The sequence below is a fragment of the Bos grunniens genome, chromosome 9 (genome assembly GCF_055505025.1).
Source record: "Bos grunniens cultivar Pamir isolate PY7600 chromosome 9, Bosgru_T2T1.0, whole genome shotgun sequence".
Classification (NCBI taxonomy): Eukaryota; Metazoa; Chordata; class Mammalia; order Artiodactyla; family Bovidae; genus Bos; species Bos grunniens.
Genome location: NC_141173.1, coordinates 74,839,459 through 74,864,055, shown reverse-complemented (window position 1 = coordinate 74,864,055; position 24,597 = coordinate 74,839,459). Strand labels below are relative to the sequence as shown.

Genomic DNA, 24,597 nt, shown 5'->3' with positions numbered 1-24,597 from the left:
AAGTACCCTATTTAAATTTTGTTTTATTTTATTTATTTATGCATTTTTTTTTATTGTCTGTGTTCCCCCACCATCTAGTTAGCTCCCTGCTGAATCTACAAGTGTCTAGAACAATGTCTAGCTAAGCAGTTTTCAATAAATATTTGTTAAATAAAGATCTTATAGCTGAGTTAGGTGGTGGGTATACAGATGTCTGTCACATCATCCTCTATACTTTTCTATACATTTAAAATCTTTGCAATTAAAAAAAAAGAAGCTTTTTTAGTAAAGAAAAATATCTAGGTCTATGAAGTGTTAAAATGATTATCAGTATTTACATTTTCATATTTTTCCAGTTACATGTTTATATTGCTTCTATGATCACAACAAAATAATGTCCACCAAAATAAATCATATGTGCCTAGTTCATATATCCAATAAATTCCACTACTGTTTTAAAGGACCTGTTCTCCAGAATTAGTGAAATTCTCAGAACTATATCATACTTTATTAAAGATCTCAGTAAAAGAACATTGAAGAATCCTTCAAAAACAATTTAGGAAAAAAAAAACTGTCCATAATCAAAATAGTCACAGGACACTATATTATTTCAGTGAAAAAAATTCTGAGATTATCTTTGGTCTCAAATGTTGACTCCAAAATTTCTAGAAACTCAGGGTCACATTCTTAATATTTGCATCTATTATGTCATTTTGTTTTTGTTGATGGTTCAGAAATTCAGATATGTGTTCTGAGGAGGAAGTTTACAAGCTTGTGGTAGAGAAGGGTAAAGGAGATGAAATAATTGTTGCCATTTACTGCTAGATCACTGGATCTGTTTTGCTCTCTGATCTGTCCTTCTATCTTCAGGGTAAGTACAATAATCTGACAGCTTTTTTGTAGTGAGCAATTTGTACATGAACCAGAGTGAATTTTTCAGGGCTTGCAAAATATATTCATTAATGCAAGAAGAATTACAGAAAATTAATTTAAATCAGATGGTCAAAATACTAGTACATGAGACAATACACCCAAACACAAAAATGGTGCTGTTACACATAACCCTTTTTTTATTCATAGAATAAAATTATCTGAGAAAAATCCTTAGTCCAAGATAATTGTAATCTGATTGTGAGGTTTTCAAAAACAGAATTTAAGTGAAATATCTGGCTGTGATGAAATGAAAAATGTAGCACATTCATTCCATAGTGATATGTAAATAGTAGTATTAACTCAGGTTATGTTTTCCAAAGTTCACATGCACACTTATTATTGAGTGTGCAATTAAACAGAGTGCAATGTGTTATGTATGAACTGACCAAAAAGCCAAGTAAGTGGATGGAGAAGTGAGATTCCAGGTGAAACTAGTGGAGTAGACTTCAATTAATGCATTTGGACAGTTCTTGATAGTCTTTATCTAAGAGGCCCCACTTCAAGATGGAATGGATTTGTCCTGTGAGACTTCTTTAAGTACGAGCATCCATAAAGTTGGATTTCCTTCTGTTGTCTTGAAGCAAAGGGCACTAATCAGACAGAAAAAAAAAGGAAACCTCTGATTTCTAACCTTTTTAAAATATTCTATGCACACCTGTCTTTGATGACTGTATTCATCATTAAGCTATACATATTGTATGGCACAAATATTTTTATCTGTATGCTTTTTGTCTGCTGGTATCTTACATGAAATCGAAAGTATCCTTTAAAAGACAACAGCAGGGTTATGGTGTGGATGTTACTGTACGAGAAAAGTTCAAGCAGTGTCACTGGAAAGTCACTGATAAAATTATGAAATCTTAAACAGGAATTCTTCCTGGCTTAGCATATGGAACAGCAGTGAAATGCTAAATATTTATTTGTAATGAAATTCTAGATTGCTTTTCAGAGGTAAATTATAAGGATGTTACTGATTATATTTACATAAGAAAAAACTTTCTAAGGCAACTGCTCTTCTATGCAAGCACTCAAGCCCTTAAGAAAGCTGGAATTAGGTCATTTTTTGACAGCTCACTGAGGCATCTGTTATGAAAAATTGGAAAAGCTAATGAGATGACCTAATCACAATGTTATTATGAATAGAACTTATTATGAATTGTTGGAATTAGTTGTTTTCTTTCAAATTCATTTTTTGTATTATTATTCCACAATATTAAAATCCAGCCATTCATATTTCCCTAAAGATCATGAATCAAAATAAACAAAGAGCCTATAGCTGACTCATGTTGATGTATGACAGAGGCCAACACAATATTATGAAGCAATTTTCCTTCAATTAAAAATAAATAAGCTTGGAAAAAATAAACAAAGAGATGGTATGAGACTATAAGACAAAAACAATGATACAAAATACTTGAGTTATTTGGATTTTTCTACTCCACATTGCCACTCATGAATACATATTTTACATATATATACACATGTATATATCAGTCTATTCTTCCAATAACACTATGAGTTCAAAAACAAATGGAAACTGAGTCAACAGTTAGTTACTTCCTTGGGATCACAGCACCGGTGAATGTCAAAGCTAAGGCTAGACTTTGATTTTCCTACCTTTCCTCAGCATTCTTAACTCATACACCTATGTTTTCTACAACCACTGATATATCTTTTATGTAAGTTACCATGGTCATGGGAGTGCTTTTCCCTGCCACTGCCATCTCTACCAATAGGCAACCCTCTATCCTTACTTGAAGGAGAAGAAAATGTGTGCCTGGTGTCTTAAGAAACTGAAACAAGTATTTTCATAAACTCTGTTCATTGTGTTGTTCAGTGCCTACGTGTTCTTGGCACAGTGGTTTCACAACCTTGTGACTTACATAGGCTTTTCGGGTTGATTGGAAATCAAAGTGTCATAAGTATATAATATAGTGCCTAGGGAATGATTTTTGCCAGTTCTAGACTTCTGTATCAAAACAAAAACATGGGGAGGGAGGAGGGAGGAGGGTTCAGGATGGGGAACACATATATACCTGTGGTGGATTCATTTTGATATTTGGCAAAACTAATACAATTATGTAAAGTTTAAAAATAAAATAAAATTAAAAAAAACAAAACAAAAACATTCGTAAATCATGCCTTTGTAAATTGGAGGTGCCATCCTTTCATAAAGAAGGCTGAGTGTCGAAGAACTGATGCTTTCAAATTGTGGTGTTGGAGAAGACTCTTGAGAGTCCCTTCGACTGCAAGGATTTCAAATCAATCAATCCTAAAGGAAATCAACCCTGACTATTCAGTGGAAGGACTGATGCTCAAGCTCAAGCTCCAATACTTTGACCTCCTGATGCAAAGAGTCAACTCAATGGAAAAGACCCTGATCCTGGGAAAGATTGTGGGAAGGAGGAGAACAGGGCAACAGAGGGTGAGATGGTTGGATGGCATCACCGACTCAATGGACGTGAGTTTGAGAAAACTCTGGAAAACAGTGAAGCACAGGGAAGCCTGGAGTGCTGCAGACCATGGGGTCTCAAAGAGTTGGACACGACTTAGCAACTGAACAACAACAATACCCTTTCATATGAAGGAAAATATACAATAATGGCACAGTTTAAAGCAACTGAGCTCTCATTAGGGGCCGTATATAACTATGATTGTGCTAAAAACATCTAAGAGTAAACATGGAGCAGTGTATTTATACCACAGTTTCTCTGTGTTCCACTCAAGTATGTATGGAAAATTTGTATGTTGGGGGTTCAAGGTGGGAGCCTTAGTCCCTTCCTACTAGGAATGTATAAAGAGGCTTTCATGCCTACAGAGTCTTCTGGAGCACAAGCTCTGGCAAGGCTCCAGCAATATAGGCAGCACCATGTAAAACCCAGAAGTATATGCATTTGAACCCTTTCCCAGTTCCTCTCCCTTCCCGACATCTGGATGCTGGTGGAAGGCTTAGTCCACCACCCTCTTCCTATTTACATTGTCCTCCTCGGTGATCTCATCTGGTGCTAAGGCTTTAAATAGCATCTGTACTGACAGATCTAAGTTCAGTTCTGAGCTCTCCCTCAGCCCTGCATCTCAAACTTAATATGTCCTAAACAGCATTCATACCTTCCTCCTTCACCTCCCTTCTCCATCTTCATCCGCCCCCAGTCTTCCACATCTCATCAATAGTAACTGCAGTGACGCAAGCCAAGAATCTAGACTTTATCAATTGTTCTTTATTTAATTGATATGTACACAATATACATAGTACTGACTACTGAACCCGGTTCTAAGTGTGCACACACATAGAGACACATACAAACACACAGTAAGTCTGTACAGCAATCCTGTAAGGAAGGCACAGTTAGCTTCTTCCTCCAACTTTACAAATTGGAGAACAGGTTATTTATCCAAGGTTACGTGTACAAGGTTACAAAGCTGGTATAAGAATGAGCCAGAATGTAAACCTAGGGAGCCTGGCTCCAGAATTTGGTATCATAAGCACTGTGCCCCGCTACCTCTACTTCAGAGCCAATCTACTATCCATTCCTATCCATTACACTGTCAGATTACTCACATGTCAACACCAACCATACTCTCTGACTCAAGCCAAGTTACCTTTACCTCTCATCACCTGCAGTAAGTAAGTGACAGCCACCCATGATGGCTTCTATACCCCAGCCTGAACAGTCCATTCTCTGTACAGGAGCCAGCGTCATCATTTTAAAGCACTAATCAGTTGGATCTCTTTCCTGTCTCCTTCATTTTGGTGGGCTTCCCATTCACTGTGAGAAGGGTGCAATTCAGACCATGCCTGTGGAGGTTCACATGGTCTGGGGCTTGCTTAGCTCAACCCACATTTCTCCTTTCATCCTAGAATCTCATCTTGCTCGAGCAGCCCTGACCTTTCTGTCTTTCAAACAGTGAAATTTTATTTTGTTCTTGGAGTTTTGCTCTTGCTCTTTCCTTCGTCTGGATCACTCTTCTTTCAGGTCTTTGCATGGCTGCATCCATTTTATTATCTCAGTTACAGATAAGACTCCATCGACCTCCCAGTTACACACCTACATCTCTACTGCCAGCAACAAGACGTCTCAATACCCTGCTTTATTTCTTCATAGCATTTAGCAATATCTGAAAATGATCTGTTTTATGTCCTTGCTTATGTGTTAACTCTCAGGCTTCTCTCACTAGAATGCAAGCTTCATGAAAATGCAGACTTCCTCTCTTCTACTTTTACATCCCCACTCCCTATACCACATTAGGCTCCAAATACCTGATGGTTGAATCAATGAATCCTGGTTCTGTCATTTAGAAACAGTGACCGTAGGTTAGTTATTTAATTAACGGGAGTCACAGTGTGCAGTCAAAAGGGGACAATTACACCCATGTATTAGAGATCTTCTGAGGATATTTAGAGATTTAAGCAGAAATTAGAATTTTTCTCAAGACCATAGTGCTCCTGAATATAAGATACTAAAGTTTTGGACCAATTAACAGTTTGTTACATATGCACATCCTATATTTCCCATCAATCGAAGTCTAGACCAATCTCAGTTCTAATATCCAATACAATTCCTTGTAAGCATAGATTATCTTAATTAAAGCAATAATATTATGTGCCAGTCAGCACCTGGATATATACTTGCATATGTGTACTTGTATATACACACACAAATACTTTAGCTATATCTGTACCTGTATTTATATATCTATAACTATCTATCTATAGTCACATGGACACACACATATGTACATGAACTTGTATATCTGATTTTTTATCTGATGCTCTTATAATAATAATAAATTATTTTATTTTTAAAATAAATAATAATTATTCATTATTGAAAATAAAATAATAATAATTGAGCCAACACACTTAAGGCATCTAGGCCAAACTAAACAAGAGAAAATTTAAAATATTTGGCCTAAAATTAAATCTCAGTTAAGTTCATGTAAGAATTAATTTATGATTGAATACTGGGCACGGATCTCATGCTGCTTATGCATGATGCGGAAGTCAAAGGTTCACCATATTACAGTTTTGGGTGTTCATGGAAGCCCCCTAACCAATATTCCTTTTAAATTGTCTCCACCTACCAATTCATCAGGCCTGCTTCTTGATAAAATATAGGCATTAATAGGGATGATAGTCAACATAATAGTAGTAATGTTAATCACTCAGTCTTGTCCAAATCTTTGCGACCCCATGGACTGTGTAGCCCAAGAGGCTTCTCTGTTCATGGAATTCTCCAGGCAAAAATTCTAGAATGGGTAGCCATCTGCTTCTCCAAGGGACCTTCCCAACCCAGGGATCAAACTCAGGTTTTATGCATTGCAGGGAGATTCTTTACCGTCTGAGCTACTACAGAAACCCTTGATAGTTAACGTATTTAAACACTAGCTTGACCAGAGGCAAAAGATGTGTATGACCATCTTGGCATCAAGCAGAAGAACACTGGCTCAGGACAAGAGCAAGGATGCAGAGAATGTTGCACTAAATGCAGCCATACACAAAAAACCTCTCCTAGCCTGGAATTCTAATTTTTTTATTTTAAAGCTCTGATATAAGACTCTGGTTTGGAAATGGTGACAAAATTTTCAGCCTGTTTCACAGTTAGAAAATAATGGAAGTCATCTTGCTTACTCAAGATTGCATGAATAACCTAAATGCAGGTCAAAATTAACAGGTTTATAAATTTTTAAAAAATTTAAATTCAATGCATTAAATTAGATTAAAATTTATTTATAAATTCTTCTTTGATTTCTTTAAGGAAAAAACTAAATATTTGTGCTAGAAACAGAACAACTTACTCATGTACCTTTTAACAAGAATTTGCAATTAAAAATTGTGCAAAACTGCTAGTTACACAAGTTTGTAATAAGTCCTTATTACTCTATAATGTGCTAAAGCTAAAAATGTCTTCTCAGTTTAAAAATTCATGGAGTAACACATAAAGCTTAGTCTTTTGGCCTAAATATTAAGTCAATTTTCTTTCTTTTCTATTACCTGTAATGAATGATGGTATCAATTCAAAACAGCACATTTTAGAAAACATACCACTTATTAATATGTTTTAGTTTAATATGTTTTAGCACACATTCATGATATACTTGAAAATCATTAAACATCGATTCTTTTTAAATTTCAATTTTTAAAATTTCTATTTTGAAAAAAATGACTATGAAAACTAGAAATATACATTTAAAAGCAAATCAACAAAGCAGGATATTTCAAGCATATTTTTCTTAACTCTTTATGGTTTCTTTCTCTAAAATATATTTTTTCAAGCTATTTTAAAATTGCTTGTAAATAATTTAATGATTGGACTCTAGGTTAAGGACTTGGCACACTTTGCATTTATTAGCTATATCTTCAAGCTCACCTGGGCTCCAAAGATAACCCAGCACTGGAAAATCTGCATAAAGCAGTCCTAGAAAAACACAAATGCCCAAGAAAAGCCAACAAACTGCCAGAAGCCACAGATAAATACAAAACACCAAAAACCTGGTTTTCCATAACTAGACCAGACATTGTCTCTAGCTTAGCTAAATTTAATCCTGGTTATAGTATTTTGTTTGCAACTATTTGAATAATAATTAGAACAATTGCACTCATCTCACACTCTAGTAAAGTAATGCTCAAAATTCTCCAAGCTAGGCTTCAGCAGTATGCAAACCAAGAACTTCCAGATGCTCAAGCTGGATTTAGAAAAGGCAAAGAAACAAGAGATCAAATTGCCAACATCCAGTAGATCATAGAAAAAGCAAGAGAATTCCAGTAAAACATCTACTTTTACTTTATTGACTATGCTAGTCTTTGCGTAAATCGCAAAAAACTGTGGAAAATTCTTAAAGAGATGGGAATACCAGACCACCTTACCCAACTCCTGAGAAATCTGTGTGCAAATCAAGAAGCAACAGTTAAAACCAGACATGGAACAACGGACTGGTTCCCAATCGGGAAAGGAGTACGTCAAGGCTGTATATTGTCACCCTGCTTATTTAACTTACATGCAGAGAAGAGAGATGCCAGGCTGGATGAAGAACAAGCTGGAATCAAGATTGCAGGGAGAAATATCAGTAATCTCAGAAATGCAGGTGACACCACCCTTATGGCAGAAAGTGAAGAACTAAAGAGCCTCCTGATAAAAGTGAAAGAGAATAGTGAAAAAGTTGGCTTAAAACTCAATATTCAGAAAACTAAGATTATGGCATCTGGTCCCATCACTTCATGGCAAATAGATGGGGAAAAAATGGAAACAATGGCAGACTTTATTTTCTTGGGCTCCGAAATCACTGCAGCCATGAAATTAAAAAACTCTTGCTCCTTGGAAGAAAAGCTACAACTTAGACAGCATATTAGAGAGCAGAGACATTACTTCACTCACAAAAGTCTGTCTAGTCAAAGCTATGGTTTTTCCAGTAGTCATATATAGATGTGAGAGTTGGACCATAAAGAAAGCTGATTGCCGAAGAATCGATGCTTCTGAACTATGGTGCTGGAGAAGACCCTAGAGGGTCCCTTGGACTGCAAGGAGATCAAACCAGTCAATCCTAAAGGAAATCAGTCCTGAATATTCTTTGGAAAGACTGATGCTGAAGCTGAAGCTCCAATACTTTGGCCACCTGATGCAAAGAACTGACTCACTGCAAAAGTCCCTGATGCTGGGGAAGATTGAAGAAAGGATAATGGGATGACAGAGGATGAGAAGGTTGGATGGTATCTCTGACTCAATGGACATGAGTTTGAGCAAGCTCTAGGAGTTGGTGATGGAGAGGGAAGCCTGGTGTGCTGCAGTCCATGGAGTCGCAAAGAGTTGGACACAACTGAGCTACTGAACTGAACTGATTTGAGTAATATTTTGCTCATTCCACAGGACATAGCTATTGTACTGAAAATAAAATATTTTAAGTGTTTACAACACATATGGACTAACACACAATGTCTCATTCAGAGATATTAGATTTCCTTGAGTGGAACTAGGAGTTGTGAAACAATTTGGGTAATGAAAGTTGCTAATAGCTCATGATAGCTAATTCATATCAACTACTAAATAAGATAACTCTTAGAGACAGTGAAGGACTGGGAAGTCTGCTGTGCCACAGTCCAAGGGATCGCCAACAGTTGCATACAACTTAGCGACTGAACAACAACTATATAAGATAACAGTTTCCATGCATAAAAGCCATAAATCAAGACTTAAATAATACATTTTGGTAGATATCCTTGATTGGAAATATGCAGTACAGATGAAAAATTGTCTATTAAAAATAGTTATTTAACCCAAGTTCTCTTTAGGATATTAGCAACCTCCAAAATGATAATATTTGTCAAAGTACTACTGGCAAATAATAGTTATAAAATAAGGTAATTGCACTGATGCAATTGTAATTCTTTGTTGTAAACATCTATGCAAGGGTTATAGTACTGCTTATAGTGAAATATGGGAGGTAAACACATACTTATCTTTATCTATTTAGCTTATGATTTGATTACAACTTCTCATTTTTAAATTTATATCAGATATAAAAGACAATTAAATTGTAACAAATTAAGAATTTACTTCTGGTGCATACTGGGGTCTTTTAATGCATCTTTCTATATCTTTTTAAGAAAGCAATGAAAGGAAAAAAAAGATAGCTACATAGTACTTACTTAGTATATGCCAGCTACTGTTCGAAGCACATCATATATATTCATTCAACACAAAATCAGGTTAAGACAATCAGGACTATCAATACCACCAGTAACTAGAAGCAAATGTAAATACTATATGGTAAAAGAGAGTATCACATTAGGCCTCAAGTTATCTCCATAGTTTTTATATGTAATGTCCAGTACCTAATCAAAAATAACCAAGCATATGAAAGGCAAGAAATGTGAACCCATCAGGGGCACTAAAGGACAATAGATACAGACATGATATAAATAAAATGAAGACTTCAATAATACATATAATATATACAAGGATATGATAGACAAAACTGAGAATTTTGTCAGAGATCTAGAAGCTAATAATACCATCATCATCATATAATGAAAACATATATTATATGAAAATATAATGATAAATACAAAGAAAACCTCACCTAAGCAATCATAGTAAAACTACTGGAAATCAAAGCTATAAAGAAAGAATTACAGATAGTTTTTTAAAAAAAGGACAGTTTACTTTTAAAAGATGAGTAGCAATGACACATATACCCTACCATGTGTAAAGCAGATAGCTAGTGGGAAGCTGCTGTGCAACAGGGAGCTCAGCTCGGTGCTCTGTGACATCCTAGATGGATGGAATGAGGAGGTGGTGGGGAGACTCAAGAGGAAGGAAATACATGTACACTTAAAGCTGATTCACATTGTTATGCAGCAGAAGCCAACACAACTTTGTAAAGCAATTATCCATCAATTAAAAATAAATTTTAAAATAGACTATTTTCTGGCATCAACAGAAACAGTGAGTTATAAGACAATAACATCATAAAGTGGGGGAAGAGAATTACCAGTTTAGAATTTTCTTCCCAGGAAAAATACATATTAGAAAAAGAGTCAATACATTTCAGTCAAAAAAACAAAACAAAACTGGACCAAATTATTACTATACTAAAGAAAATCCTATATGTAATCTCAAAGATGCAGGAAGAAATGAAAAGTATATAAGACTATATGAAACCATAATAACAATAATTATTGTGGAATTTAAATTATATAAAATTAAATACCTAAAAATAACATATAATTCAGAAGAAGCGCATAAGTAGTTAAGGCATTCATTCTAAGGTTTTCAAGTTTCCCACAAAGTGATAAAAGTCCTAATTTGCATTGTACTTTGATTAGGGCGAAGACACCTCTTGTAACGTCCATGGTAACCAGTAAGATAATGTAAAAGTATTTAAAAATTACAAGCTAATAGGAAAAGGGCAATGAAATTACAAATATATTCAATCCAAAAGACAGCAAAGAGACAAAAAGAAATACAGAACAGGAAAGGCAAATAGCATAGTAAGTCAGCATATTTAAATTCAAATATATTATTATGACATTAAATATAAAATGACTAAATACTCCACTGAAAAGAAAAATACCAGACTGTATAATAAAACAATATTTACTTATCGATGCTTGTAAAGAGAGATATCTAAACCACAAACATATAGAAAATTTTAAATTTAGAGAATGAGAGAGAAGTCACACAGACACTAGCTAACAGAAAGCTAGTTGTATAGATTTTAAAGTTGACTTGAAGGCAAAATCGTTTATAGAAAAAAAAAAAAAACTGGGTCTCATTACGAGACAGGTTTCAATTCACCATGATGATATAATAGTTCTAAATTTGTTTCTAACTAAGCATCTGTCATCCTTTTTTTCCATTACCATCCTATTTCCTTAAGGAGACTTTTTAGATTTGTTTATTCTAATCACTTCCTTCCAAAAGAGTTTAATACCATATACACTATACATCTGTTGATGCACTGAGTCTCTCTGGAGGGCCATAGACCACTGTAATACATACTGATTTTTTTTTTGCTTCCTAAGAACCAATTATTAGATCTGAATTAGGGGCTTCCCTGGTAGCTCAGCTGGTAAATAAACTGCCTACAATGCAGGAGACCACAGTTCAATTCCTGGGTGAGGAAGATCCTCTGGAGAAGGGAACAGCTACCCACTCTAGTATTCTGGCCTGGAGAATTCCATGAACTGTATAGTCCATGGGGTTGCAAAGAGTTGGACATGACTGAGCAAATTTCACTTTCATGTGATTAACAATTTCCTAATTGACTTGTATATTGTCACCCTGCTTATTTAACTTATATGCAGAGTACATCATTTAAAATGCCAGGCTGGATGAAGCACAAGCTGGAATCAAGTTTGCAGGGAGAAATATCAATAACCTCAGATATGCAGATGACACCACCCTTATGGCAGAGAGTGAAGAGGTACTAAAGAGCCTCTTGATGAAAGTGAAAGAGAAGTGAAAAAGCTGGCTTAAAGCTCAACATTTAAAAAATTTAAGCTCATGGCATCTGGTCCCATCACTTCATGGCAAATAGATGGGGAAAAAATGGAAACAGTGATAGACTTTATCTTCTTGGGCTCCGAAATCACTGCAGATGGTGACTGCAGCCATGAAATTAAAAGACTCTTGCTCCTTGAAAGCAAAGCTATGAACAACCTAGACAACATATTAAAAAGCAGAGACATTACTTTGCTGACAAACGTCTGTCTAGTCAAACCTATGGTTTTTCCAGTAGTCATGTATGGATGTGAGAATTGGACCATAAAGAAAGTTGATTGCCGAAGAATCGATGCTTCTGAACTGTGGTGCTGGAGAAGACTCTTGAGAGTTCCTTAGACTGCAAGATCAAACCAGTCAATCCTAAAGGAAATCAGTCCTGAATATTCATTGGAAAGACTGATGCTGAAGCTGAAGCTGAAGCTCCAATACTTTGGCCACCTGATGCAAAGAACTGACTCACTGCAAAACTCCCTGATTCTGGGAAAGATTGAAGGAAGGAGGAGAATGGGATGACAGAGGATGAGAAAGGTTGGATGGCATCACCGACTCAATGGACATGAGTTTGACCAAGCTCCAGGAGTTGGTGATGGAGAGGGAAGCCCGGTGTGCTGCAGTCCATGGAGTCGCAAAGAGTTGGACACAACTGAGCTGCTGAACTGAACTGACCCGTATGGTGGCTCAGTGGTAAAGTTCCACCTGCAATGCAGGAGACTCTGGTGTGATCCTTGGGTCGGGAAGATCCCCTGGAGAAGGAAATGGCAATCACTCCAGTCTTCTTGCCTGGAAAAATCTCATGGACAGAGGAGCCTGGAAGTCCATGGGTTGGCAAAAGTCCGACACAGCTTAGAGACAACCACCACCAATTGACTTGCATAGAGTGCAGTACCTAATAGCCAGAGTCCAAATTCATTTCAAATGTATGTGAAACATGTGTAAAAGTTGATATATGTTGGATCATACATATAAGCTACACCAAATCTCAATGATCTAAATCATGAATTATCAATTATGAATCATGACCACAGCAGATTATACTAGGAAACAGTCACAAAAATATAACTATAAAATCCCAATATGTTTGAAAATTAATAAATGCACATCTAAATAATCTAAGTGTCCAAAAAGAAGTTACAATTGAAATTTTTTTTGAGCTATCTGATCATGGAAATACTAAATTTGGGGATGCAAATTAGAGAAAAGTTTATTGGTTTAAATGTATATATTGAAAAGGAAGAAAAAATGAAATGCTATGAGCCAAGGGGAAAAAAAAACCCCTGAGAAAATAGAAAAAAACTTAGGAAAATAAATCTAAAGAAAGAAGAAAAAAGGAAATAATAAAGGACTAAAATGAATAAACAGACAATAAATACACATAAATAAAGAGAATTTAAAAAGTGAAAAGTTTTTACTTGAAATATCTAAAATTGATCTTGGCAAAACCATTGGAGAAAAACAAGAAAAACTGAAATGGCATAATAAACTAAGAGTAAGAATAAAAAGTTAGCCTAAAAAGCAGAGAATTATGAGCAACTTATGCCAACTACTAAATTTTGATGAAATTACTAAATTCTGACCTAGAAATACACAATGTACCAAAACTGAAAATAAAAGTAGAGAATCTGAATAACCCATAAAAATTAGTAAAATTAAAATTGTAACTAAAATCTTGGCCACAAAATATTCCAGGACTAGATGGACTTGATTACAATGTCTAACAAATATTTAAGGAATAAATGGCATGAATCTATATAAATCTCCCTCCTTCAAATTTTAAAAAGGTAATATTTTCTAACTATTTTTATGAGGTCAATGGAACCTGGTTGATCCCAGAAAGGATAACTTAGACTTATTTTTCTTAATGAACATAGCTGCAAAATCCTAAAAGTTATTAGCAATCCAGAAACAAGGTAAAAATGGATTAAAAAATATCAGAACACATCATGACGAAATTGGAGTTACTCCAGGATTTCAAGTTGGATTTGACATTGTAAAATTAATCACCACCTCAAAAGAATAATAGAGAAAATCATATGGTAGATATCAGAAAAAATATTTGATAAATCAAATATTTATTCATGGTAACTTACAAACTAGAAATAGAAGGAAACTTCCAAATTATAGACAATATCATACTTAATGGTAGAATGCTGAAAAATTTCCTTCTAATATTGAAAACAATGTACTACCCACTGTTATCTTAACAATTTACTGAAAATCCTAGCCATTACAATAAGAAAAAAATGTCAATATTTAAGAAGAATATATACATGCCTACCAACATTCTTGGATAGTATGACTGACTACATAGAAAATCAAAAGAATTGACAGATAAATTACTAGAATTTCCAAGTGAGTTCAGCAAGTCTGCTGACAACAAATTGATATACCAACATTTAATTGGTTTTCCATAGCAACTAAATAACAACAAACAACTATATAATGGTAACAAAAATTAAAAATTAAAATTGAAGAGATACTATTTAGAATAACATCGAAATACTAGCTGCTTAGTAATATATCTAGCATGGAATATGCAAAATGACCACAAAGCAAGCTATTATTAAGAAAAATTACCAAAGACCTAAATAAAAGGAAGAAATATACTACCTTCATGAATTGAAAGACTCAAGGAAAGATGTCAAATCTTCCTAAATCCATCAATATCCCAAAAGTGTTATTTTTTCTTTTTTATAGGGAAGAATCTTAAGTTAATTTAAAAATTTATATGGAAATGTAGAGAACCAAGAAGAGAAACAGGAGATTTTACCAATGGGAGAAAAATATTTGTACAATAAATAGCAATCAAAAGTATCAAAATACATTTTTAAAATTCCTATAAATTAATATATAAATGACTTATTTAGACAATTCACAAAGAAGATATTTACATGGCTAATATACATGTGCAAAAGTGTTCAAACTCATCAATAGCCAGGAAAATGCAAATTAAAACCACCATATACTAATCACTACATACCTCCCCTAAATGCTAATTTATAAGGTTAGTGAGGAACCTTATAAATTAGCATTTGTATCAACCATACATTGTTGGTGGGAGTGTAAATTGTTTTAACCATTTTGAGCAGTTTTGAATTTTCTACTGAAGTAAAACATAAACATTCTCTGTGGCCCAGCAACTAATTCCTAGGCATATGGTCAGCAGAAATACATGTACTGGTGTATCAAAAGACAGGCATAAGAATGCTCAGACCAGTACTATTCATATTAAAAACTAGATACAATTGAAACATTTTTCCCTAGTAAAATGGATGAATAAATTGTTGCATAGTATCAGATAACTAGATACTATGCAATAATGAAATAAAATACAGCTATACTCAGCAATCTGCTAAATCTCACTGTATAATGATGAGTGAAGAGTGGAGGAGGCTTGATGGATTTTTGAAGTGACAATTATGTAATAATGTTCTCTTTCTTGGCTTGGGCAGTGTAGTGGTTACACAGTGCTTCACTTGTAACTAGTGGACTATTCTGTGCATTTATATCTTTTGAGTATTTCTCTGCATATGTGCTTTAGTTTAAAAATAAAATTAAAACTCTATTTCTCTTAAGTGTTTAAAGCACCCCACAATTCTATGTCCAAAATACTTATAACTCTCCATGAAATAGTTTTTATAAATGTAAGCAAACAATACCACTCCATACACACATGATGCTTACTACTTTTCATGCATTACTTTCAGCACTTTACAAATAAAGTGCATTTGATCTTCTCAACAACCATATGAGGCAGATATTATAAACACCTTCATCTTATAAATAAGTAGAGTGCTGCTCAGAGACTAACTGGCTCAGGATCACAGAGCTAATCAGCAAGCCACAGTGAACTGTGCCAGATTCCGCACTGTTTACCACTACACGACACTGCCTTCCAGAACAAAACTTCCGAAGTTGAAAGTGTCAGATTTAGTCACTGTGAATGAATTTGAAATGAAATAATGTTTCCTCGATACACTGGAAACTCCTAAAAATATTTCAAGTAGATTAACATTTGACATAGATATTTTTATATTTTGTAAAAATTTTAAAACTTTTTCTATGCTTAGAATGATCAAAGATGGATTTTAACATAATGCTTTTGAAACACTGAAAACCAAAAAAAAAACACCTGTCATTTAAAAAGCTGGGATTCAATTTCAACTCTATTAGTTTTAACTTCTGTGAACCTCGATTACCTGGTCATTAAAATGGGCAAAATGAATCCTTTCCTAATAGGAAGATTCTGAGAAAGAACTGATTTGACATTTGTGCTCTGAACTAGGCGACTAATATGAAAGCCAATCCAACTGTGTGCGTAGAGAGTGTGTTAGAAATTTTACAACATAAATGTACCTCATTTTAAACTCACATTTAAGCGGCTTAAAAGTCAAAAATGCTAAATAACTTAAGGCCAGCATTTGGAACTTGAATGCAGAAATTTAGGTTACAAGGCTAGTTTTTCTTGAAAAAAGTTTGATCCTTATTGTTTTCTTCCTGTTTTCCCTTCTCTCTCCACATAATATATGAAAACTAAATTTTTAAAAAATAATATACTATTACCATTTAATTCAATAAATATATTTGACCTATTTTTTAAAAGACTTACATTAAAGGAGACATATTTTAAATAGCTATGTTCTCCAATTCACTGTTTCTGACATGAATACCATTTTAAAAGTTTTTATGTACATTTGTTTTCACGTTTAAGAAGGGTTTGCCCTCTCTCTCTCTCATGCACTCACACAGACACTTAGAGGCAACAAATTAATGAAAAAGAAGATAGAAGATAGTAATTCTCAGCTACTTTATTATTAGCCATTGGGTTATTTTTAAATGATCAACAATTTTTTTTTCTTAAAAAAAAATTAAGAGAAATGTATACAGAAAAATCTAGAATGTCATTCAAGTCTCCTATCATACAAATTTCTGTTTTGTGTCTGTCCCTTTTGTTTTAACTTAAAGATTGTTCTTCACTCCAAGCACAATAAAAAAAGGTCTAGAAAAACAGAAAATAAAAATTACTAAATAATTTAAATGACCAATACATTTTCCAAATCAAACTACAACCAAATTGAAATTATTTTTATTTCATTGAAAAACAAGAACACTAGTCTGAAGGACATGGAAATATACTGTATTTTTATCCCAGGGAAAACCACTTTTTCCTTAAATTTAATGATCTTTTCTAAATCGAGGCATTCTTTAGACTTCTGTATTACTGCAGCATCTCCTTTTACAAGAATGCATCTACACTTTTGTAAATGACTGAGTTCTTTCATCTGGCTGGACACAGCTGGCAAGTGGCATAATGGGAAAGGGAAATGAAAGTTTTTTTTTTTCCCTCCTGAAAAACCAAGAAATGTATAAATCATATTGAAACTGAAGCATTTGTTGCTTGTATTACTGCGCAAAATACACATCTTAATACACACAGTGTTTTCTAATGTTTTATGCATAAATGATATTATAGCATATTTTAATTTAAAAAGTCTATGATGGGTGGTTTCCTTAAACACTATTTGAGTAAATATAGTGTTACTATAGTGTTAAATATGCACATATTTAATTTGAAAAATTAAACCAAACTAATTCTAAAACAGTTTAAAGCGCTCAAACCAATAAAATATATTGAGTAAAATATGTACATTTAGTTTATAGAAAAAAGTCTCAAATAGTTGTCAGGCAGCAGGCCAGCAAGTTTTCTTATGAAAACTCTGAAACACATATGAAAGCTGGAAGGAATTCTGAGCTCGACTAAGAGTCTCGTTTTGTACGTGAGGACACTGGGTGCCCTGCGAAATGATTGGTCCACAGTTACTCAAGCAGGAAAGCTGGGCTATCTCTCTCTTGACTTCAGGGACAAGCTGGTCTCCTCAGCTGTGTCAAAGGCAAGGGAGGGAAACGCAATAGGATTGAAGGAAGAATCTAATGAAGCAATTAAAAAACGGAACTCGTTCTCTTTTATTTCCTAGTTTTTGTCTCACCTTTAACTTAAATATCATGTGAAAATAAATAGATACCCATAATTTTTCCATTGCATACATAATAAACTTGCGGTGAGAAAAGTTGAGCAATTCTACAGTATTTACATTCTAGAGGCTTCCATTGTTGTTTTTATTTGAATTTGTAGACATTTTCAATCAGTGTGTGTGAATATGTATATGTAGCTATACAAATGCTAATGTAGCTTTTTCCCACTTGTCACATCTTGAAAATCATTCCAGATTGTTCAGGTAGATCTCGCTTATTCTTTTAAATAGCAATATGATATTCTAGTCTATGGATTTAAAATAATGAACTCAACAACTCACTTATTATTAGATAGTTCTGAGTTTTTATATTACAAAGAAGGCAAAAATAAACATTATTTGATATGTTCTTAGACTAAGATTTACTAGAGTCAAATATGTAAAATATTGAATGTTAAGTATCTCTATTTTAGATATCAAATTTTGTCCAGTTTAGGGAAGATCCCCTGAAGAAGGGCATGGCAACCCACTTCAGTACTCCTGCCTGGAAAATTCCACAGGCAGAGAAGCCTGGTGGGCTACAGTCCACAGGGTCACAAAGAGCTGGACAGGATTGAAGTGACTTAGCACACAAGCACAGGTATATACTAACCTCCTATGTCTTTATCTGAAACCACGGAAATACCTCCTCACACCAAACTGACCCTGGACTCCACTTGCCATCTCAAAGGAAAAGAAGAATATTCTTAAAACTCTCAAAGATCCTTTAGTATATTTAAATCATGTATAAACTTCTGTTTTGAACAAAATCTTTTTCTGTGTGTTTGAAGCAGTAAGTAGGTAATGATGATTTTCATCATGTAGAAAGGATGTCTGTTATATTTATTTATATGTTAATTATGAATCTAAAACATAAAAGCTAATAATAAGAAAAGAATCTGAGCAGGAATTTTAATGAAAAATTTTATGCAAATTCACCAGCCACTAGAAAGGAAAACTAAAACAAAAAAACTTCAAATTTTATAAGAGGAAATGCCATCAAAGTCTCATTATCAATCTTAATTTTTCCATCTTCTCCTTACAAATGCAAGAAAGAGAAGAAAAGGAAACAGGCAGGAGGGAAGAAAGGAAGTGTGGATGGACAGGAAAGGATGGAGGGGTATGAATAAAACAAGCTTTATTTACTAATATATTGACTAAGGCTGTTATTTTCATGCTTCTTTACTGTATGTAAATAAATGTACAAAGCATCCAAGAAAGGATTTTAATTTTGAAAATACTGGGGTATTTATTTACACACTAGTATATTAAGAATTATATATTGCTTAATAGGCTTATGTGTGTTTTGTGTCATGTTATTTTTAGGTTTATCTGAAGCTACAAACCTTGCTCCCTATTCTCCACACTTGAGATGCTAACTGTAAATCAACACCCAAGGAGATGCCAGCAAGAATGCTCTGACCCAAGGAGGATCCTACCAGCAGATTCTCAATGGACAATCAATTCACCAAAAACATTCTTCTGAGGATTCCTCCAACTTAGTTATTAACACACGTTCAGTTATTCTCTAAAGAAACCAGAATTGGAGCAGAGGAGATATTAAAGTGAAATAATACAGAAAGCCTAAGACAATGATTGGCACTTAGGAAAAAGACACTTGTCACATTAAAGTCTCCAGATACAATGAACTCAAAGCATGTCCCTTTACTGTCTGAAGGGGTGCTACAGCCATGGGCATGTGCATGTCAGCCTCAGAGGACAGAAATGGGGGGAGGACACACGGTCTTCCCTGGGGAGCCATAGTCAGCCTGTAGAGAAATTGCCCAAAACCCAGGGACTTGTTTCTGTTTTCCCTTGACAATGAGGGTATTTTGGAGGTGAAATTATATAAATTTGGATAATTGAATACAGGCAAACTTTCAAGGGAAGTAGAAGAAATGAAGGATGGGAGAGGTGGAAGAATAAGAAGAGTTTAATGCTAACGAGTCACTATTAACCTATCATGGTGAAGCACAGAATCTGGAAAGGAAAAAGTCACCCTAGAAGTATTCCAAGATCTTCGTCTTAAAGCAGAGGAAATTGAGGCCTCCAAAGTTGAAGAAATTTGCCTTAACTCACACAGTTCTTCTGAGCCACTTTGGGATATTGGTTTCTTGACACAAAGGACATTCCTGCCATATGACACCGCATCAGTGGTCAAGCCCATCACAGTTTAGGAAACATTCTTGCTTGTACCAACTGGCTACTGGCATCTGGGGTTGCTGTCAAAGTTCTTGAAGGACTCTTGCTTTTTGGAACTCTTATGGTTCCAAATTCAAGTGATGATAGAGAAACTACCAATGCGTTAATTTAATTCACCATCTCAAACCTGTACAATAGCTTAATCAACCAATGGAAAAACTTTGGCTCCCTTAAACATTATATTTTTTATGGATATCACTACATATATATTATCCACATCTTGACATGTGGAAAACATATAGTAATTTTTAAAATAAAAGTCTGACACTCACATTTTTATACACAAATAGAATTTTTTAAATTTCCAGATAAGAATGCTATAAAAAGTTTGATCAAAAAAAGACTGTAAGAAATAATCCAATACAACCAGTTTCATTTATAGGCGATGAAACTGGGATCAAGAGTAAGCAAGTGTTTCCCAACTAGTTAGAGCCTGAATAAGGGTGCCCACTGGTCCCGTCTCTATCTGTTCCTCTTTCTAGTGTGCACCATGCAATCTCTTTCTGGGTACAAATTAAATCATCTGGATACCTAAGCGATTCTTGGGAATGTATAACTGCCTTGATTATACACTAGAATGTTGACACATTTCATTGCACTCCATTCAAATCTCTAACATGCCTGGAATATAGTAGATATTGTCACTTTGGGTTATACTTGGGCTTCCCTGATAGCTCACTTGGTAAAGAATCTGCCTGCAGGAGACCCTGGTTTGATTCCTGGGTCAGGAAGATCTGCTAGAGAAGGGATAGGCTACCCACTCCGGTATTCTTGGGCTTCCCTTGTGGCTCAGCTGGTAAAGAATCTCTGGCTGCAATGCAGGAGACCTGGGTTCGATCTCTGGGTTAGGAAAATCCCCTGGAGAAGGGAAAGGCTACCCACTCTAGTATTCTGACCTGGAGAAGTCCATTCTACATCCTTTTTTCCCCATTTCTCCCCCAAACTTCTGTATCATCACTTTAAAGATTGTTAATATACCAAGTGACTCATTGTTTATTTACCAGGTGGCACGATAGTAAAGAATCTGCCTGCCAATGCAGGAGATGCAAAAGACACAGGTTTGATCTCTGGGTTGGGAAGATCCCCTGGAGTAGTAAACGGCAACACATTCCAGTATTCTTGTCTGGAAACTGGCATGGACAGAAGAACCTGGCGGGCTACAGTCCATGGAGTTGCAAATAGTCAGGCATAACACACACACAATACACCAAGTGTGCATCACCTCAGGAATCAAAGTTAGCATGTTCACAAAGTCATCTAGGATGCTTGTAAAGTCAATGGTCCTGACACCTGGGGACTGTAAAGTCAATGGTCCTGACACCCATGGCTCTGACATGAGCAATAGATATGCTCCCCAAGGCTCATTCTTAGGAAACGAGAGGATGCCCCTGGGGAAGCTCTGAGGAGAAATGGAGATGCCACCATGGGAAGGCACTGATACAGAGGTTCTCACTGCATTTCCAAATGCCAAACCTCTTTCTCCCCAGCTAGATGCACCTCCTAGAAGAGAGCTCCCTGCTTGTCTGTGAACTTCTCTGGGACAGATAACTTGAATCCATGGGATGGTGGAGTCTTTGGGTAAAAATTTTTGAACACTGAGGATTCTTCAGTAAGTTACCTACCTCCTTCGATAAATTACCTGCTACCAGTCAATGCGAGTTAGACCACTTAGAACACCTAATAGGTTTTACATTTAGATGTTCTGAAGTCTATTCTGATTCTCACTTTTGATACTTCTATTTAATATAATGAAGATCTTTTGGTCTTGCTTGGGATTAGTTTACTGCTTAAAGTATTCCTTCCAATACCATGTTCTGTGAGTCAACATGCAGCTTCCCCTATGATTGGAACCTTGTTAACAAAGTCAACTTTGGAAGATTAATTCCTAGTCAGAGGCATTTCCCAGGCGGTACCATCTCACTTTGAGGAAACTTACTTTTGCATCTGTTTTGGGGTAACAGGTTCCTTTGACTGAAAAGAACAGCAGTCAATGTTCAAAATGCCCTCCTAACTAGATTATATGTCAGGTTGGACTTTAACATCAAAAACTTTTTTCAAAAACAGTTGAAAATACCATATTTGAAATTTATTTAAATTATAATATATGAAGGGTAGTAAATTCTCAGCAAACATTTTAAATAGGTATTAATTGAGAACTGACAATGGGGAACTTTATGCTGAACATCATGTAAGGCATTACAAAATGTACTGGGGCAGTTATTTTTTCTAAGTTGATGTCTGCTCCTGACACATCTTGGAGTTTTCCATCTTTGCCCTAAGTCACTTGATTCATAAGAGTTTCTCCCAGTTAACTGGCTGACATATATATAGTCACCACTGATTTTGTCTCATGTTCAACAGAGTACACTCTGAAACCAGACAGCTTACAGTGTCAGGTGAAAAACCTTATAAAGAGGATACAGACTCTGGAGTTGCAACTTGTTAACTTTGGGCTTCTACTTCATACATAAAGCGACTTCACTGTATTAGAGAAAATGTCAATCAAAACGTAACTACTGACACTCGTCTTTGTTTCACCAGCCAGTAATAAAAGATAAAGCAGAGGAAATGGAGGAGCGGCAGTTAGGCATTTGCAACACACAAAGTCCTTGTTTTCCCACTAGGCACTGCAGAAAAGCAATTGTCCATTCACATCACATCCTCTGCATTTCAGGGCTAATATTTTTGCAGTTCTTAACTTGGTACATTACACTCTTAGTTAATTTCATAATTCTTTGAAATGCACAATGTTTCACACCTTGCTTAATCTTACTGCTAACATGACCCAGTTTTAGAAATTTCTCTTAATGTTGAGAATAGAAACCTTTGAAAAATATCAAGAAATTTTGGAAACAGAGTAATGGTTTCAAACAATCCTGTCTTACTTGTTATTGCATAACTTTGAGAAGGGTAATAAGGAAATCCATATTAACCGTATATTATTTGAATTGCTCTTACAATAATTGACTCTAGATAGGAATGATTTTTAGCAGAGGTTCTCTTCAACCTACAATAATATTCTGCCATTGAAAACAACATTACCCTGGGTTTAATTGCCCTGCTTCCTGCAACATTTAGTGGTTTATGTATATAAATACATATGCCTGCTTTCAGGGGCAAAGAGGTTTAGTCTAACATTTTAATAGTTATTCTAGCCAAACACATGAAGAACAGAACCTATAGATGGTTAATTAGTTCCCAGGATCACTCACTCAAGTCCATAATTAAATATCTCACTCTGCTTTCAACTATTGTAGGAGAAGACAATTAGCAAATTTGCAGTGCTAAGAAAGAAGTTTTATTCTCCTTTAAAAATAAGGAGATCTAAGTCATTTGATCATATAACTCAGTGCCTGGATCTCCTCTGTTGACTTCCAAATCCAGAACATTTTTAAAAATGCAACAAATTGATAAATTGCATTTTCCCCAAGAGTTCATATTTCGGACACATCTTCCATAGGTTTTTTTTTTTACCTTCGGTCTCATTATTAGCTTCTTTCTCCCTTCCTACTAATTTCTTCATCTTCTATCAACCAACATAACAAACTCAAAAGAAAAACGGAATTTCTTTTTCCCTGTTCCACAACTCTCACCAATCTCTTTACCAGTATTTTCCTGTCCTGTCCCACCAAAAAGAAAAACTGACTCAACTCTAAGATTTACATTGGAGAAGAAATATTGCATTCATTAAAAAAAAAAAAAAAAAACCAAAGGGGAAAAAACAACCCTCTCAGGAGGGGCTCAAAGAGCAGTGAAAAGGCCAGAGTGTCTCATTAGGCTGCTTGGAATGAAACAGTTAATTCAGGGTAAGTGATAATGTTTAGTCAGTTCGCCTAGAAAAAGGAAGGAAATTCAAAAGCTGGTTGCTGTAGTAACAATCACAGACCAAAAAATATATACATACAGGTTCATTTAAAATAAAACTCCTGCCATCTCTCTCCTGGGATTCTCTCAAGAAAAATGAGTTGCTGCTGAAATCTGTCGTACCTACCTCAACCATTAAACAAGACATTTAACCATAGTGGCAGTTCTGTGACCTCTGAATGCCGTGAAATCTCTGAGCGCTGCCGCTTGTTCATGAAGACTTGTGCTGCGGAATCCAGCAACTTCATCCAGGATTACAAATATAATTAAGAAAAAATAAGGAAAAAAGAAAGAAAGAAAGAAAGAAAAACAAAAGCACACAGAGAGATCGGGAAGGAAGGAAGGAAGGTAGAAAGAGATTCTCTGTGGGTGAGAACACCACGTTTCTCCCAGCAAGCGCTGGGATGGAGCTGAGGCTGCTGCAGCGCCCAGACCCACCGACTGGCTGGGGGAGCAGGCAGCCGGCCTGCTGGGCTGGGAGGTGCTGTCAGTTGCCACAGGCAAGGAAAAGCAGAGACCAATCGGCTTCAACTCTGGCAGCTTACTGGAGTGGAGCCTTTTCTGTTTATGTTTCCTCATTTCAAGAGTGACGTCAAAGGGTTTAGTTTTTC

At 35.3% G+C, this 24,597-nt stretch overlaps 1 protein-coding gene across 1 annotated transcript in view; it reads right to left on the bottom strand.

The window, feature by feature from the left end:
- The window catches only part of PDE7B (phosphodiesterase 7B), a 352,307-nt gene extending 327,771 nt beyond the window's left edge, over nucleotides 1-24,536 (bottom strand). The window contains exon 1 of the mRNA XM_086317988.1: nucleotides 24,114-24,536. Coding sequence (XP_086174114.1) covers nucleotides 24,114-24,134 — 21 coding nt within the window. The 5' untranslated portion in view covers nucleotides 24,135-24,536. The remainder of the gene's footprint in view (nucleotides 1-24,113) is intronic.
- Nucleotides 24,537-24,597: the final 61 nt, after the last annotated feature.